Raw genomic sequence first — 19,146 nt, 5'->3', positions numbered from 1 at the left:
GCATTGTGAGCTTGTGGATGACGTACAAAGTATATATACAGTTTAAGTAGGTTAACGCATCTGTGTCATTTTAGATTTTAGCTATAACCATTATTTTATACTTTTGGCTATTTTTTGGGACGAATCATGAAAATGTGTGCAAATCTTTGAATACATATTTTTTGAAGTGAACATCTGTAACTCAAATCTTTGCTTCTGGGGGTCCTGGAACGAAATATTTTGAGATGGGGGGGTCCGTGGCTAAATACATATCATTTTGGGGGGTCCATGACATGCACACGTTTGAGAACCACTGATATAGCAACATAGGTTTTTCTGAAACCTGTTATAGGATTTAGAAGACATTTGTAGATGGGTTCCCAGATTGAATGGCTTAAAAAAAGCCGAATATAAAAATATAACATCCCCATACTCGTTATGAGAAGTAGGTGTGTGGCCATGTTGTATCACTCTGTTTCATTGTCTGCTGGGTCCCACTGACCAGGAGCTGCAAAACGCCCCTGTGTTAACAATCACCTCCCTCCTCCCTCCCTCCCTCGCCCATCATCTCCGTACCACTTCCTCCTCCTCATTTACCTGCCACATTGTTCCTCTCCTCCTCCACTTATTCATCCATCCAACCATCCCACCACCCATCCACCCACCCACCCATCCATCCATCTCTCATTCGACACTATCACTTTCCTGTGACCCCCCCCACATCCTGATCCTCCTCTTTTCAAACGTATGACCCCGCCTCCTCTCATCTGCCCCTTACTCCTGGTTCCCCCGTCTCTCCTTCTACACCTCGCCGTCCTGCCATGTCCTCTTAAATCTTCTCCTCCCCGCCCTCCATTCCTCCTGTTCCTCCCTCTTCGTCATCCCAATGATTCCGTTCTCCTGACCTTGCTCCTCATCCTCGTCATCATCATAATCCTCACCCTGTTGGGCACTCCTTCCCTCCCTGCTCTCCTGTCATCCTTTTATACCACCCTCCTCCTCCTCCTGTCCTATAGCTCTTAGCGTCTCTGTTGCAGGGTACATCCCCAGCTACCTGGAGAAGGATGAGCCTTGTGTGGTGTGTGGGGACAAGGCCACGGGGTACCACTACCGCTGCATCACCTGCGAGGGCTGCAAGGTAAGCAGCGGCAACGCCCCAGTAAAATAAAGCTATAGAATTTTGACATATTTCTGAACAAATAAAAACAGATGACAACATGTGGTATTTTTTTTCTTCCTTTTAGAACAATGCATTTTTGTTTGCTTATTGTCTCATTTATCTTGTGACAAAGAAGTCATTTATTTGACTTAATACTGTAGTTTTCATCAATGAAATTAACACAATTAACCATTAATGACGTGATCATACAGTATGCGCCACCATGTCACGATACTGCAGAACAGAATAGAATGGAACATGCACTACCACAGCACTGCTACAACATACCATAACATACATTTACATCTTATCACATACTGTAACAATCCATAGGATTGACATTTTTATCCAAATTCAAAGGTAGGCCATAGTGGTATTCCTAACTCTAGCAGTGTCAGTGTTCTGACCATTGAGCAATTTAGGGAATATAACCCTTAACCCTGTAATTCTTTATCCATTAAGCCTTAATCCAAACATAACCAGACAGACAGGACTAACCCTTAATCCTAGTACCAAGGGGCAGCGACAAACCATCAAATTTAAAGCTGCTGCTTATTGTTGGGTTTAAACAGGAATCCTTGCAGGAAAAATAATCATCCTGCTTATTATTCACTCTTGTTATCATGATTAAATTGTACTTAATTCACCACCCCTCTCTAGAAACATGAGGTGTCACCATCTGTCCCAAAGTATATTTAAGACGCTTGATGCAAACATACTGAGACTGCATTCTGTTTGTTCTTGTTTACATAGCTGTAGTGGTACTGAGGTTCATTGAACTTTCCACCCTTTGTAAAATGAGAGATGAAATCTATAAACATCATCAGTCCCAGGAGGAAGTTAACTTCATAAACCCTGCCCAAAGGCATTCAGTTTGTGTGCGTCTTTGTTGTCATAGTCAATGTAGATAATGTACTGAGATCAGTGCCCTGCCTTTCTATGGAACCCAACGTGGAAATACCAAACTCCAAAATGAAAGGTGCTCCTTATCTTTTATCAATAGGAGTTCAGTTGCTGCACTGGCCTGGCCAGCACAGTTCAACCCGGCACTATCAAGTTAAGCAATTAGAGCATGGTGCTACAACCCAACCCCTTGTCTTCAGTGGAATGGAATTCCAACCATTTAGTTCAGGCTTTATTTAACCAGGCCCGTCAATTAGAAGAAAATACTGATCATGTTGAATTCGGTTATTGAGTTATTTTGCTCATCAGTATGGTTTCCCTTTAACATCTGGCCCAGGTGGTCAATCTACCTATACTATTATATCTGTCTGTTTACCATTTACGTTATTGGCCTGTCACACAGTGTTAGGGTGAGGGGCTCGGTTTCCACTGCAGACATCCCTGCAGGCTGTGGTTTAGTGGTGTTCACTTTTTGTGGTTTCAAATTTCTCTGGGAATACTGCCCACAAACCACAGAATAACTTGCATACAAAGTTGTCCTGGCTTTCATAGCAGTGACAGTTACAGTACATCAGTGAGGTCTCTGTGCAACATTAACACAGCTAACAACTTCTGGTGCCAGTGTCCTCTGAATGGTTTTGTCCACACACCAAGCCAACTTTGGATTCTGACCAGATCTTTAAAAAAAAAAAGAAAAGCACCAGTATTTCATGTACTGTATTCTAACTGAGAAGAGAGGGCAGGCGTTACGCAACAAACATGTCACTTGCCAACCCATTTTTGGCAGTCTGGATGCAATCAACAGCCCGCCATGTGATGTGACTCGCTTAATTGACTTGTTTGATGAGATTATATCACACAAGAACATTTCTTGTTTGATTACATTTTGAGTTTATATAATTTCATATTATTTTCAGACACTGATGGTCTTTTCACACCGTCTCTTTCTGTCTCTCTCCTATCCAGGGTTTCTTCCGTAGAACCATTCAGAAGAACCTCCATCCTTCTTACTCCTGTAAATATGAGGGCTGCTGCATCATCGACAAGATCACACGCAACCAGTGCCAGCTGTGTCGCTTCAAGAAGTGCATCACAGTGGGCATGGCTATGGACTGTAAGTGACACACACACATGCATACAACCATACAGTATGCAGTCATTCAGCATACAACTGTATTAGCATACAGTCAAACACAGTATACAGTCATACAGCATATAATTTGTTTCCCTTCTGGCAGTTTGTTTCCATTAGACAGTACAAGGCATTTAGTTAGTACTTTTGTTTAGTTTTTCTTTTCTTTATTTCTTTATTTTTTCATAATTAAGCTGTCCCAATTTTTTCCCATGGTCACCTGGTCACCCTAGGCCCAACATGATCCCAATCCAAGCAAACAAAGTTAAGTTTAGTTTTATTATGAGGCCACCTGACTAAAATGCCAATTTTGCTACTCATTGCATGGCTAATTTAATAGCATTAAGATACAATTTTCATTCCGTTTGTGATGAGAGACATACAAAATTGAGTTTCTATGGCAATTATAGCCAAGTTTTACAGCGTGCGGCTGAATAGGCTTAAATAATAGCTTCCTTTCATACAAAGTTCAGTGGCCTTGCGGTTAGGAGGGTTGGGAGGTTGGGGTTCAATATTGACCAAGTCATACCAAAGTATAAAAATGGTACCCATTCTCCTCCTCAAGGGTTGGATTAGGGGTAAGTCCCTGCTACCTGCTAGTGTCATGTCCAGGGGGTGTACATAAAGCTGGTTCACACTACGGAAACAGGAAATGGGCTCCTGACCTTCTGTATGGGCCATGTGGCTCAGGAACCCAAGGGTACTTACTTGTTATTGATATATAAACACAGCATGTTATTGGAAATCATTTAATAAGCAAAAAAGCCGTTTTGAAATCGTTTTTGTAGTTATTTTTTATAAGATTTCCTGTAAAAACGTTGAATATTGAAAAGCAAAAGCCCAGCAAGTAAAATGACACACAGCACATTTTTAACCTCTGACATGTCTAGTTTGAGGGTGATAATCTAGCACAATAGCCAGCGCCGTGTTTTCCCAGATATCGCGCAGGCACTAATGAAATCTCCTGTCAGCATCAATACTTCTAAATGTTGTGAACTTAAACCTTTACCCTATGTTTTTCACATTTTGACCTATGGATTTTAGAACTTTCCAGGCCTGAACACATTTTTTCATTAACAAACATTCCATGAAAAGCGATGGAAACACGCCAAGGTCATGGACATATCCCACTTAAGGATTTAAGTACAATATACTATAGGTGCGGTATCTCAGATATGATCGCATCTTCTCCGAAATACAGCACCCCTCCACACATCCACAGTCATTGCAAATGGAATATTTGACATTTCACTTTTAGAGACTTCTACATCACAGACTTTGTCTCTGGCGTAGGAGGACTAGCTGTTTTGGTTGGCAAATATGTATATCAATAAGCAAATGTTGCTGGTGAGAGAGGATGTATGTATAATGTGCTTACAATTCAGAGGAATACACGTGTAACTTGGTAACATACTGTATACAGATATTGTTGGCATTAGTTATGCTCAGGGTCAAACTAGCAACTGAGGCTTTTGTTGTAGTTCATGTTCTGAGATCAGTTCCAACCCAACCTCCCTCTCCCCCAAATCCCACAGTGGTCCTGGACGATTCCAAGCGCGTGGCGAAGCGACGTCTGATTGAGGAGAACCGGGAGAAGCGGAAAAAGGAGGAGATGGTGAAGACCTTGCAGACGAGGCCAGAGCCCAGCGGCGACGAGTGGGAGCTCATCAGGATGGTGACGGAGGCCCACCGGCACACCAACGCTCAGGGCTCCCACTGGAAGCAGAAACGCAAGTTCTTGGTGAGAGAACAACACATGCATGTTGCTGTGGGGCGGAGCACGCTTACACCACAAGTCACACTCTGATGAATGGACTGTTTTGCTGCCACTTAGTCTTAGCGTTTTTCTTTGTTGGCTAACGCTCAACTTTTTTAAGTCTTCAGTTTGTTTTGTAAGTGGCTATGGAGATTTTCTTTTATATTTTAGGCACACATTCTGTTTGTTCTTCATCGCCCCTCCGGATTCATCTCCCCTGTTCAACCACCATCACAATGAGTCGCTCACTGATCACTGACACACACAAATACACACACACACACACACACACACACACACACACACACACACACACACACACACACACACACACACACACACACACACTCTGCTGTCAGGGTCCATTTAATCTGAAATGGTTGAGAAAAATCCGACTTTATTCCTTCAGAAATGTAGTAATTCAAATATAATTCATTACTTTTAAGTAATGATGGCTGGTCCCTTCGGCGCCACACCCATAGGAATATAAAGCACACACATCCTTATAATCCAATAATTGTTTACTTTCTGAAAATGTCCCCTGGAAAGTTATTTATAATGATATTTTTGGAAGGGTTCATTATTAATTAAACCAAATATGTGTACAAAAATAGAGTAGAATAGATTGTCTGTGGCATATGAAGTTCATGTAATAACATATTTATTCAGTGGTACTGCTGAGAAAAGTACTTTGGTCATGGAAATTATTCTAGATTCTAGAAGTTAATGTTAAGTTTATGGATAAGTCAAGGAAAAGTCTTTGCACCCCTCACTAATTACTTTCTCTGAATAAGTGCATCAGCGTCATCACAAAAATACAACAGTGATTATAAGTATGTAATACAATTATAATTACTCTTAACTTATATAGCACCTTTTTTATACAGCATTTACAAAGTACTTTACAGAATAAAAGACAAAGGGAAATGAAACAGCAATAAAAAAAACTATACTTAAAAAACTAAATGCAACATTTTCATGAAAATAAAATAAAGACCTTTGAGAACACACCACTGTGCACTTCAAACTTCCAGGACACAGTTGTTGGGTCCGAAACATAAGAGCCAAATGATTTCACCTTTTGTGGTTTGTTTCTCGTCGGTGTATTAATGAAATTACACCATGGGTTTGTAATTAACAGGTAATGGGTTTATGATTGGGATTGATTATGTAATGGCTTTGTGATTTAAACCCTACCTGCCCCCTGTAGTCATGGGGAATGTGAGATGACTGGCCAACAAGTCGGATGATTTATCATCCCTGGTGAAAGACCAATGTGAGTGCCGGGGGTCCAGTATGTTGTGGTTTATGGAGACATGGCTGAATAGGAATATACCAGACTGTTTATTTGAACCAGACTGCTTCTTTGTGGTGTGAATCGACAGCGATAAACAGAACGGTAAGAAGAAAGGCGGAGGACTTGTTAACTCCAGATGGCGTAACCCCGGATACATAACTGTAAAGGACATGGCGATGTTGGCTGTGGGTTTGAGGCCGTACTATATGCCACAAGAATTCTCACACACCATTGATGTTATTGTGTATGTCTCGCCGAGTGCTGTGGCGACGCATGCGAGTGGTCATGGTCAATGAAGATTTTAACCTAAAATCTATGTAAACCCTGATGAACTTCACCCAGTATGTGACCTGTAATACACGAGAGAATAAGGCCCTGGACCTGCTGTATGCCAATGTTAAGGAGACATACATTTCCACTGCACCCCCCCAGTAACATGCCCTAGATCAATGTGGACATTAAAGCCATGTTGCTCAGGAAGAAGATGGCTGTCATGGTAGTGGACACAGAGGGGGCCAATGTTGTTCAGAAATTGCTGAAGAAGGGGCTGGGGTGGAAAAAGACAGTTACAATGACAGACTAATAGGCTACAGGCCAACAGCTCCAGAGAGATTAAGAGTGTGTGTGTGTGTGTGTGTGTGTGTGTGTGTGTGTGTGTGTGTGTGTGTGTGTGTGTGTGTGTGTGCGTGTGCGTGCGCGTACGTGAGTGTGTGTGTGTGTGTGTGTGCGTGCGGTGGGGGCGACTTCCACTTCAACTGGAGTATGTGCCACCTACAGCAGTTCTCCAATGACTCCTCCATTGTAAGCGCATGACATTGAGGAGTAGAGAGCCCCGGTGGAGAGATTTGTAGGGTGGTGTGACAACAGTCACCTCCAGCTCAACATCAGAAAGACTAAGGAGCTCTTCTTTGCTGTGGTACTGCGTTGAGGGGGGGGGGGGGGTACACAAGGCATGCATACCAACAAACTAAGCAAGCTGGTGAGGAAGGCTATCAGATGAGGAGGAAGCTGGATGCTATCCTGGATAACCCCTCCCATCCCCTGTGTGCTGAGCTAGTGAAGATGAAGAGCACATCCAGACACAGACTCATCCCTCCCCAGCACACCACAAAGTGACTTGGACAGTTCTTTGTGCCAGCGGCCATCGGGCTCCACAACCAAGCTTGACCCCCGTTTGCGAACGTTAACACTGTGTGTTGCTGACTTTTGACTACTGTCTCCCGCATGGACTCTGGCACACTTGCACATGGACTACTATAGACACAGATAGCAATAGATGTATTTATTGATTGACCTTCATTTATCCAGAGAGGACCAATGAGAGCAAGCTCTCTTTTTCAAGGACGCCCTGATCACAACATGTTAAAAAAGTACAGTTATAAAATACAATACATACAGTATAAATATATTAACATTCGTTCGTGTACAGTATGTACAGTTATTTATTGACAGACTACACATACGCTATGTTCACTCATTCAGAGATCCAGTGCAGATATCTAGGGCCAGCAGCTTTATTGTACCTTGATGTTTTTGTCGTGATTATGATTTTAATGTATTCTTATTTATCTTGGTTTGGTTCTTCACTCTTACGCTTACCTGTACCTCTCCTGTGTTTCATTGTCACTGCTGTTGCTGCTATGACCTGAATTTCCCCACAGAATCAATAAATGTTTATCTTATCTTAACTTATCTTATCTAGGTTACCATGGCTCCAAGAGTCTCACACCCACGTGCACATATACGTAAACAGCCACTTTCCTCTCAGTTCAGTTCAGTGAAGGCAAGACCTTGAAGTCCCCTCTCTCTGGTTCTTTCTCTGTAGATTGCTACTTCAAAAGAAATGGCTGAATGCCCCCTTTCCATTCCACTGTGTCCTTCAGCATTCACTTGGTACTTTGTTAAAACGCCAACCTGTTCTTCCCCATCGCCTCACACAGAGTGGCATGTGTGGTTATGAACAACCTCCGAGGATACTCGAGTCGCAGCCAACATGTTAGGAACAGAAATTTGGAACACAAACTCCTGGGGTTTTGTCTCACACTCCCCAAAAGACTGAATCTAATTCAGTTTATTTCCAACATTCATTATGGGGAAGAAAAATATATATTTAATAATCGTAAGTTGTTGTTTTTTTTGTTAAATCCAGTCTGCAAAAGCTTTACCATTTTGTCAATCAAGGTTTCAAGTTACCGTACATAGTTTAAATAGAAATTAAAATGATGTAGAAAGTGGGACCTCTTACTTTTGCATGAAACATTTGATATCAATAATTGTATTCATTTTAAATTCTTCATGATTGTTTAAGAGCATTTAATGCCTTTGTTCTAACACATACAATGCACTTTAGTATAGGTTGTACAGTGATTAAAACTCCACTCTTGATATACTGTATGTAATCTTTCCTTCAGTCTTTCATTCATTCACTTTGTGAGGCACAAAATCTTCAGCTCATGAACATGCAATGGGTCTTGAACTACTACAAAATTATATATATTTATTAAAGAAAATCATTTAAACTTTCTATTTAACCACTTGAACCCCAGCATCCATCTTCTGGGGGGAACTTTTGCCCAAAATAGCCGATCTACAAGCTGTGAGCTTGTCAATCGGCTATTTTTGGCGAAGCGATTTGGTGTAGAGGGGTTCGTTTTACTAAGTCTAGAGAGGGTTTGAGTGGTTAAACATTCTGTTATAAAAAAATTTAGAACACCCTAACCCCACCCTCTGCCCTTATGTTCTTCAGAGACTGCAGCCCTGTGCACGTGCAAGTGTCAGTTGCCAGGCAACCACAACACGTGGGCACAGAGAGGGATGGAGTCAGTAGAAAATACTGCAGCTTTTTTCCCTTTTTCTTTTGAAGGGTTGTTGAAAATGTACAAAAGCAAAAACTACCAACTATGGAAATGTCAGTGGTGCTCGAACCTTTTAATTTCAAGGACCCCCAGTTTATTATGCATTAGGCCATGGACCCCCCCCCCCCCATAACGCAGATAGTGTGCAAATGTTTTTGCACACTCTCAGAGTTACAGACTGGTAAGGGTCCATTTGGTTCTGAAGTATCAATCATTTAGCTGGGGATCCGTTGGAACCCCCTCAAATGCCGAGTCCCCGGACTCCACCACTGTTTTATGTGACCAGGTGTTGTGTACATTGCTTCCAGCCCGAGGACATCGGCCAGGGACCGATGGTGCCCACGCCAGATGGAGACAAGGTGGACCTTGAGGCCTTCAGCGAGTTCACCAAGATCATCACCCCCGCCATCACCCGCGTTGTCGACTTCGCCAAAAAGCTGCCCATGTTCTCAGAGGTGGGCAGTGTGTGTGTGTGTGTGTGTGTGTGTGTGTGTGTGTGTGTGTGTGTGTGTGTGTGTGTGTGTGTGTGTGTGTGTGTGTGTGTGTGTGTGTGTGTGTGTGTGTGTGTGTGTGTGTGTGTGTGTGTGTGTGTGTGTGTGTGTGTGCGCGTGCGTGTGCATGTGTCTAATATGTGGAATACTTAACGCTGACAGTGTTGAATGCATTCCTAACATATCATAATGTGGATAAGTGAACATTGAATTGCTTCCAGTACTCAAGTACCTTTTCCATACTTGAGAAAATTGGTCGTTTTGAGAGGATTTCAAGGCAGCAGAGCTGTACCCGCTGTGCATATATCAAGAATTAATGGCATAGTGCAAGAACTTCACTGCTTGCAAACTTGCGAAAGCTGTATTTTAAGCATGTGGCAATAAAACCATTGAACCTGTGAGGAAAGGGGGAAATTTGTTTTCACCTCGATTTCATCCGCTCGCCCGACATTATGTTTGGAACTGGTGTTAGTGTCACGCTGCACTTACTGTAGGCTTGAACAAGGTCCCTGATTTTTTGGGATAAACCAGAACTAGATTAAGAAGACTTCTGGTGGCGTTAACCACTTAAAGGGATATTTCACTTTCAAACATGTTTGGGGTCATTTTAACATGTACACAGGCTTTTGTGAGCACCCCAGTTTTTAAGTTGCTTGATACAGTATTTAGATAATTCATATTCATGTTATCAGACACACCCCCTTCCTATACAAATTGTTTGAAAGTGAAATTTCCCTTTAAACCGTCTAGTCTAGATTTAGTAAACTGGACCTGAGTTGGATCTGTACTTGGACAGCTTTTATTTGGGGTGTACACCAAATCTCTTCGCCCCAAAATAGCAGATCTGCAAGCTGCGCTGCGTATTGAGCTTGTAGGTCAGCTATTTTTAGCGAATGTTCCCCCCAGAATATGGATGCTGTGGTTCAAGTGGTTAAGGGATTTCTATTTCCTCCTCACATTCTAGTATTTACACAGAGCTAAACCCCGAAAGGAGTGAAAATCGAAAGAAAAGGGGATATTGTAATATGGAGCAATCAGAGGCAATATCCAATGAACTCATCAAGTATCATCTTTGCGCGTGCCATTGACATTTTTGATTGAAAACTCAACATTTCCTGGTGCAAAAGCCACACGCGAGACAGCATGGCAGAGAGACAGACTCCATTTCTGTTAATCCTCCCTCGGCTGTTCTGATACGTATTAGTAGTTGACAGAACATTGTCATAGTAATCACTTTAACATTGATTGGCCTGTGAATACATCTTGTCCAATGTATCTCATTATCTGTTTAATGAGGCTGTTTAATAACCCAAACAGAGATCTGTTGATTTGATGCTTCGTCAAGCTAGGAGGGTTTTTTTTGTGTTTAGTTTTTTGTCAAGCTGCTTGTCAGCTGTAATTACACAAAATGTCCCCCCCCTCTTTTTCTCTCATCCCATTCTCACACTATAGCTTTGGATCTCTACATCTCTCTCTTACTCTTGATATGCGATGATCACCTCAAGCCTTTCTATCTCACTCTGTCTCCCTGTCGTTTTTTGTTCTCTCTTTTTATGTCTTCTCCTGACGGCTGATGCCTCCCTGTCTGGGTTCCGATAATGAACAACAACGGCTATTGCCAGGCGATAATTTGTTTATCACATACCCATAGCCTTATTTATTCACAAAGACAACAAGAAAATTGCATCTGATCAACATTTCAGTTGAATAAATACAGAGTAACATTACTGTCAGTGTCAATGATGATTGCCACTGTGAACGAAATTGCAGTACCGCTGGGATTTCCCAACAGTGTGGGGAGGGAAATGCTTACAACACAGCAGGTGCTGCTGCTGGCAGGCATCACACTTGTTGATACAAAGCCATGCTATGCATGGGTGTTGTGAACACCCGTGTTGTGACCATGTAGATCTGTTATTTTTGGTGCACAACGGTAGCACAACACCAGTGCACAACTACGTATAACTCAGGCTTCTGTGTGTCTGTCCAGAGGATTTTTAGCCGCATGCTGAAAGCTGGCGGCTCTACAGACAGCACTAGTCCTAGCCCGACACCCAAGTGACACCTAATTGTCATTGGCTGTCCTGGCTGTCCTTCACACTTCCCGCCAATGGGGAGACGGCACTTTGCAGCACCCGCCTCTCCTCCATTGACACCTATTTGTCATTGGCTGTCCTGGCTGCCCTTCACACTTCCGGCCGTTTAAGCCAATGGGGAGACGGCCCTTTGCAGCACCCGCCTCTCCTTCTTTGCAGCAGAGAGAGAGAAAGGGAGAATGTTGCCAGGTTTGGCGAGAGAAACAAGCAATCCAAAAAACAAGTAATCAGGTCTATGAAAAGATTGGGGCAAAAAAAGCCTGCCGCATGCGGCTTTATTATGACTTTGGTAATTTCTTGTTTTTTTAGATTTGTATACATTTTGACCTGAGTGAAATGTGACATTCTGCACAATGTGTACTTTTACTTTTGGTACTTTCAAGTACATTTCGATGTCAATGCTCAAGTACGTTTTGAATACTGGAATTTTCTTTGTAACAGAGCATTTCTACATTGCAATATTGATACTTTTACTCAAGTGAAACATGTGGGTACTTCTCCCACCACTGCCTAATTCCACAGCTGCCTTGTGAGGACCAGATCATCCTGTTGAAGGGCTGCTGCATGGAGATCATGTCCCTGCGCGCCGCCGTGCGCTACGACCCGGAGAGCGAGACGCTGACGCTGAGCGGCGAGATGGCCGTGAAGCGCGAGCAGCTGAAGAACGGCGGCCTGGGCGTGGTGTCGGACGCCATCTTTGACCTGGGCAAGAGCCTGGCACAGTTTAACCTTGACGACTCTGAGGTGGCGCTGATGCAGGCCGTGCTCCTCATGAGTTCAGGTGAGGAGACGGTGGCAGGTCGATTAGCTCAGTGGTTCTCAAACCTTTTCATTCCAGGGACCCCCAAATTGACACTTATTAGCCCGCGGACCCCCATTTGAAAAGATAAGCCAGGGACCCCCATAAGAGAAGATTTTTTACGGCTCTAGCACTGATTCTCAACCATTTTAATTTCAAGGACCCCCAGTTTGACATGCATTAGGCTACAACCCCCATTTAATGGCATTTATACCTCTGGGACCCCAATTCTTATTGTAAAATCAATGTTAATTTAACTCTGAGAGTGTACAAATGGAACCAAATGGACCCGTTAGGGTCCATTTGGTTCCATTTGTACACTCTCAGAGTTACAGAAACATAAGGGTCCATTTGGTTCCTATCCATCATTTAACTGGGGACCCCCTAGAACCCCCTCAAGTACCCCTGGGGGTCCCCGGACCCCACTTTGAGAACCAATGGATTAGCTTACTTAAATGAACTTACGTTAAATAATGTTACGCATGCATTTCAGTAAAGAGGGCATTTTTCATTTCATCCTGTGTCTCTTGATTGAGAATGGGAATAAATGATGACTTCTAGATCACCGGTTCTTTTCATGTGAAGGACCCCCAAAATGATATGTATTTGGCCGCGGACCCCCATCTCAAATATTTTATTCCAGGGACCCCCAGAAGCAAAGATTTGAGTTACAAATGTTCGCTTAAAGATATATATATTCAAAGGTTTGCAAAAATGTTCGCGATTTAAAAAAAATAGCAGATCTACAAGCTCCGTGCTGCGCTATGAGCTTGTAGATCTGCTACTTTGTGATTTAGCTGGAGACCCCCTGGAACCCCCCCAAGGGCCCCTGGGGGTCCCCGGACCCCACTTTGAGAACCAATGTTCTAGATGACAAGACAAGACAATAGAACATGTATCGTTAGCCCATGCGAAAACTGGGGTTGAGCATTGTACTCGGCTCTGGTTGGTCCAAGCCTTGTTTTCTGCACTGATTTGATAACTGCAATCATTTCATTATTGGTACCTGTCATTTCTCTGTATATATCAGTAAAAGGCTTTGTATATTTGTTATTTATGTTATTTATGTTTACGGAGGCTAAAAGGCAAAAAGGCAAATAGAAATGGATTTTTCTTTTTTTCCTCTGTTCCAATGTTTCAATGCCAAAATGACAATTCAACTATTATGTATTTGTATGACGTTTACATAGTCATGAAAGTAACCTTTCACAGGGACATGCACAGATAGACTCTAGGTGGTGCTAGAGCACCTGCCCTTTGCCCTCTTGACCAGAAGTGCCCTTTTTTTCCAGTTTACAGCAGGGGTCTTCAACAGGGGGTCCTGGACCCCTAGGGGGTCCTCAGAGTTACTACAGGGGGTCCGCCAAATCTTTATGTGATATGATTTTTCTTTTTACCATAACCACTCGAAACCTAGCATCCCTTTTCTGAGGAGAACTTTAGCCAAAAATAGCAGATCTACAAGCCCACAACGCCTCGCGCTGCGAGGCGTTGTGGGCTTGTAGATCGGCTATTTTTGGCAAAGAGGTATAGGTGTAGAGGGAAAAAAGGGCAGACCAAAACCAAAAAAAAAAAAAAAAGAAAAAGTATAATTTACTGGCACCTGCCCCTCAAAATGTCTGTGCACGCCACTGACCTTTCATGATGGTGACGGCCTCTCCGCAGATCGGTCGGGGCTGACCAGCGTGGAGAAGATCGAGCAGGTTCAGGAGACCTTCCTGCTGGCGTTTGAACACTACATCAACAGCCGCAAGCACAACATTCCCCACTTCTGGCCCAAGCTCCTCATGAAGGTAACGGACCTGCGCATGATCGGTGCCTGCCACGCCAGTCGCTTCCTGCACATGAAGGTGGAGTGTCCCAACGAACTCTTCCCGCCGCTCTTCCTGGAGGTCTTCGAGGACCAGGAAGTGTGACACCGACCCCCCCCCCCTGACACCCCACACGCCTTCTTCTTCTTCTTCTACGACTACTTCTTCCTCTTCTGTGAAATGATAAAAGACCCCTTGGAAACGAACTTGAGCCCTCCTGCTTGACAGAGGTTGCTGAACGGCAAGGGGCAGAATGTTAAGGGGCTGGGAAGAGGAAGAAGAGTGTGTGGGATGGACAAGATGCACCCTATAAACATTAGTTGTTGTTTTTTTTTTTTGTCTTTATTTTTGGTCAGACGTGACTCTCCACCCTCTAACGCCCCCCTCACACTGACACAAACACAAAATGAACAACATCAGAGAAAAACAACCCAGCTCTCTCTTTTTCTTTCATGGTCTAATCAATAATCTTTATTGGTTCGTCTCTGCGAGCCTTCGGTGTGTCGCCCCCTGTCTTTCGGGGGAGATCACTGCGGGGGAGAGACGTGTGTGTGTGGCAGATGAGTGAGTGAGTGTGTGTGTGTGTGTGTGTGTGTGTGTGTGTGTTTGGGGTCTTCACTTGTGCTACACCACATAAGACATGCAGTCAGCACCCGAGACAGGGTGTCAATTAGCTGGGAGTGAATTGATGAAGATCAATCAAAAGTTTTTGATTGAAAAATTGGTACAAAATGTCCCATTACTATTGGCCATGCTAAATAGTATTAAAAACATGTAGGAAAATCGAGCTTCCAGAAAAGCGTCATTTTCAAGATGGCGTCCTTGAGGAGCCAGGAGCTTAAAATTGCAATATCTCGAATTACAATTCAACCTAGAGAGAGTTTTGGTGTCTACTGTCTAGGGCTCGTTTTAGGGCTCAAGGAATGCAACTGAATCAGTGAAATTACCATCAGTTAATTATTTATTGCCAAATCCAAGATGGCGTCCCAAGGTGATGCCAACAGCAAAAATCTAAAACTTGTCGCCAAGTGTACAATCTTTATGATTTTTGACTTATTTGCTCCCAGCTAAATGATAACCCCTCTGCAGTGGTGGAGGGTAGCATTGTAAGACAGACACACACACACACACACACACACACACACACACACACACACACACACACACACACACACACACATCACTATTACATAAAAGATTCATAGACAATCACGTATCCAACCCTCCCCACTCTGATCAGGATCATATAACTATATGCAAACATAGACACAAACTAATCTACACCAACAACCTCTCTGGCTGACAACTATATGCAAACATACACACACAAACAAATCCACACCAAACACTGCTCTGGACCACAACTATTATGCAAACATACAGTACAGTATATACACACACACACACAAACTAATACACACCGACGACTGCTCTGGCGACTCCACAAGTGAACCTCATCGGGAGCCGTGCGAGCCAGTCAAAGTGCACGTGGAACTGGCTCATTCCTCACACAGTGGAGGCAGTCTAACAAAACGCATGTCAGCTGTTTCTCTCCGCTTGTGTTTCCTGTGGGATGTTGTCGTCAACCCCATCCCCCCGAACACCCCCCCCCCCCCCCCCCATGTTCCCCTCAGCGGTGGATCGCTCTCTCCAGGTGTGCGCAGCCCAGTCCACAGCTCACTGCGGCCCTGTGAGTCTATGTCAGCCTACCTCCTTCCCAATGCATTCAGACCTCACTAGTCGTAAGCACGTAAACATACCTACAACACACATATTGCATACTGTACAATGTACATACACACAGAGACGTGCAAATTACACATAGGCAATAGTGAAAGGACGTTAACGCAAGCAAACGAATGCACGGAATACATACATACATACCCACACACACACACACACTCACACAAACTGCCATCGCATAAATTCATGCACAAATGCATGCCAGCCTACCACTCGTACCTCATTGTAAAACGTGTAATATGTTATTTCCATCCATGGGTGACTCTTATCAGACTTTGTAATTACCTAGTAGTTAATACCGCCTCTAAAATCCTCACCAACCATGTACCTCTCTACAACATTGTTCGTCCATACGTACATGTGCATCCTCACCTACCATGTACCTATCTACAGCATTGTTCGTCCATACGTACCTCTAAGTCCTCATATTACCATGTACCTCTCTACAGCAGTGTACAGTACGTCCATACGTACCACTCTACGTACATACCTCTGCCTCCACATGTATTATTACCACAGACACTATACTGTACATGCATGGATATGCATACTGCATAGTCACATCCTCAGCGTTAATTCAACTATGCGCGTATGAATGATCTATCTTTACCCTCTGCGTTGAGTGAACGCTGAGGATTTAACTGTGTGGGCGTACAAAGTAGTAATACATATACGTGTCTACCTGAATACATATAGTATACCTCTCCTTTAACACATACCTCCTGTTTTTATTTACCTCACAGAGACGTGACACACCTGCATTTTCATGGACATTCTGTGCACATATGTTACCACACACACACAGACATACAAACGTACTGCAGAAGCAGGCACACACACACAAACAAACGTACACGTAAACACGAACACATGGCACACACCCGTGCTACACACACCCACACACGCATGACCGAGCATGCATCACTTATGTTACCTCAGTTGTTTTGTTGAATCTCGATATCCATCTCCTAAACGGCATGTCCCCATTGGGCTGCACAACACTTGTTTGTTTGTTTGTGTGTGTGTGTGTGTGTGTGTGTGTGTGTGTTTGTGATCTCATTGGTGCCCCGCCCTGTCCATCATCCGGTCCATTGGTCCCTCCTGGGGGGTGGGTGTGTGGGTGGGTGGTTGGGGGGGGATTAAGCACTTAACCCTTTTGCAAGCCTCGCCATTGGCTGCCCGGTTGTTTCAAGCCCCACCTCAAACCAACAGATTCTACCTCACCACTCATCTCAGTGCAGCTGCCCCTCGGTCTACAACACACACACACACACACACACACACACACACACACATACATGCTCCCAACTGCACGCCACAGACCAGTTGCCAACGTGGACCCAATCTGACTTCAGCCCAGTGCACAGCAGGTGTGTCAAATGGACCACACATCATCTATAACGACACAGCGGTCTTTCTATTGGTCACTCTGCTTCTTTTTATCTTTTTTATTAACTTTTTTTTTTTTCGTGGATTCATTTTTAAATCACACACCACACGGGACCAACAGTAACTCTGGATTCCCTTTTTTAATTCATGACAACCCATTGAGCACGTGCGTGCTGAGGGAGGAGGAGCGTGTGACTTTGATTTACATGGTCGATGGACATTAAAGAAACACCATCACAGAGGTGGTGGTGGTGGTGGTGTGGGGGGAGGGGAGGGGAGGGGCAGACAGTTGCAAACTGGGAACACCAGTGGAAGCCATTTTGGCCCGATGGGTCAGGCCAAAGGATTGTTGCCACGGCAACCGGGAAGTGACTCAGCAGTATTCGCCTGTGGATGGATATGATGTTTTTCTCACAGCTGGCGGAAGGATACGGCGACGGAATGACTTTTGGAAGCGAGGCAGTCGTGTGACTCGGGCCAAGCCTATAGAAAACTGCCACGCGTATATTCAAATGCCGCCCTCCTTCCCCCATGCTGGCGTCACTGATACGGATCCCTCTCTGTTTTTCGTTTGTGTTTTGTTTTGTTTCTTCCCTCGCCGCTGTGGCAGGGACGGATGCCTGGGAGGGACAAACCTAGCCTAGACATTCACGTGACTGACTCTCCGACTGACGTTGTCCTCCCAGCAAACGTCCCAGTTACCAGTCGAACTCTGTTGGAATAAGCTCCACCACCATATCCCAATTTGCCAGCAGGTTTTGTTCTGTTGCACTAAAACTACAATGTCTGTATCCCTTAGTAGACCCTGTACCCACCTCCTTATGCCCCACTTTAACCCTCTATGCCTTTATATTATCCCGCAGTTTGTTCTCTTTTACCCCACCTGTCTGTCTTCCCTGCTCCCTTGCAGTCTTAACAATAACGTTCTCGTAAGTATTTCAGCCGTCCATTGGCCACACAAATACTTACACACACACACACACACACACACACACATGCAAATACACATTCACACTCACAAATACATACAGTACATGGACACCACACACACACACACACACACACACACACACACACACACTACTGTCTCTATAATATCTGTTGTACCCAACAGGACTGTGACTTGGCAGAAAGCCAGCATCATTCTCAGTGTTACTAATCTACCTACAGTACCATGCAGCGTATTGAAAACAATATGAACCATAAGCTCTTTGACTGTACATGCAGGAACTCACACACACAAGTACAGGTACACAACACATATTCAGATGTGCTGTAAAACACAGGACTAAACACACACACACACACACACACACACACACACACACACACACACACACACACACACACACACACACACACAACCATGCAGTTAAAGTTACCACTTCTTTGGCTGTATTATACATTCTCATAAATACACACAAATAAACGCAGGTCTACACACAGATGTAACACACATACAGCAATAGCTGATTCCGTTCAGTTCTACGATACTTCTCTGACTTGTGCAGGTGCTAAACACAGTGCACACACACAGTCGTCATACAGTACATGCAGGTGCAGTTAGGACTCGAACCGCGGCCTCCAGTCTTGCTGTGCGTGTAGCGTACTCCTACACTATATCACTGTGAAATAAAGCCATGCTGCGACAAGGTTATGGCTCTGACAGGGACATATTGGCTTAGTAATTACGCAACATAAATGTGCCTCATGGAGGTTGATAATATATACACATA

General features: G+C 43.9%; 1 protein-coding gene across 4 annotated transcripts in view; it reads left to right on the top strand.

The window, feature by feature from the left end:
• The window catches only part of LOC311056057 (thyroid hormone receptor alpha), a 124,354-nt gene extending 107,241 nt beyond the window's left edge, over nt 1-17,113 (top strand). For 3 of the 4 annotated variants that reach the window (XM_084072408.1, XM_084072407.1, XM_084072410.1), the window contains 6 exons: nt 996-1,117; nt 3,008-3,155; nt 4,709-4,914; nt 9,390-9,536; nt 12,191-12,449; nt 14,133-17,113. In XM_084072408.1, the coding sequence (XP_083928534.1) occupies nt 996-1,117; nt 3,008-3,155; nt 4,709-4,914; nt 9,390-9,536; nt 12,191-12,449; nt 14,133-14,383 (1,133 nt within the window). In that variant the 3' untranslated portion in view covers nt 14,384-17,113. The remainder of the gene's footprint in view (nt 1-995; nt 1,118-3,007; nt 3,156-4,708; nt 4,915-9,389; nt 9,537-12,190; nt 12,450-14,132) is intronic. The other variant, XM_084072409.1, reaches the window with a different exon arrangement.
• The last annotated feature ends 2,033 nt before the right edge of the window (nt 17,114-19,146 follow it).

This window comes from Gymnoscopelus microlampas (assembly GCF_963454915.1).
Source record: "Gymnoscopelus microlampas genome assembly, chromosome: 11".
Classification (NCBI taxonomy): domain Eukaryota; kingdom Metazoa; phylum Chordata; class Actinopteri; order Myctophiformes; family Myctophidae; genus Gymnoscopelus; species Gymnoscopelus microlampas.
Note: the sequence above shows the minus strand (reverse complement) of the source record. Positions and strands in the feature narration are given on the sequence as shown.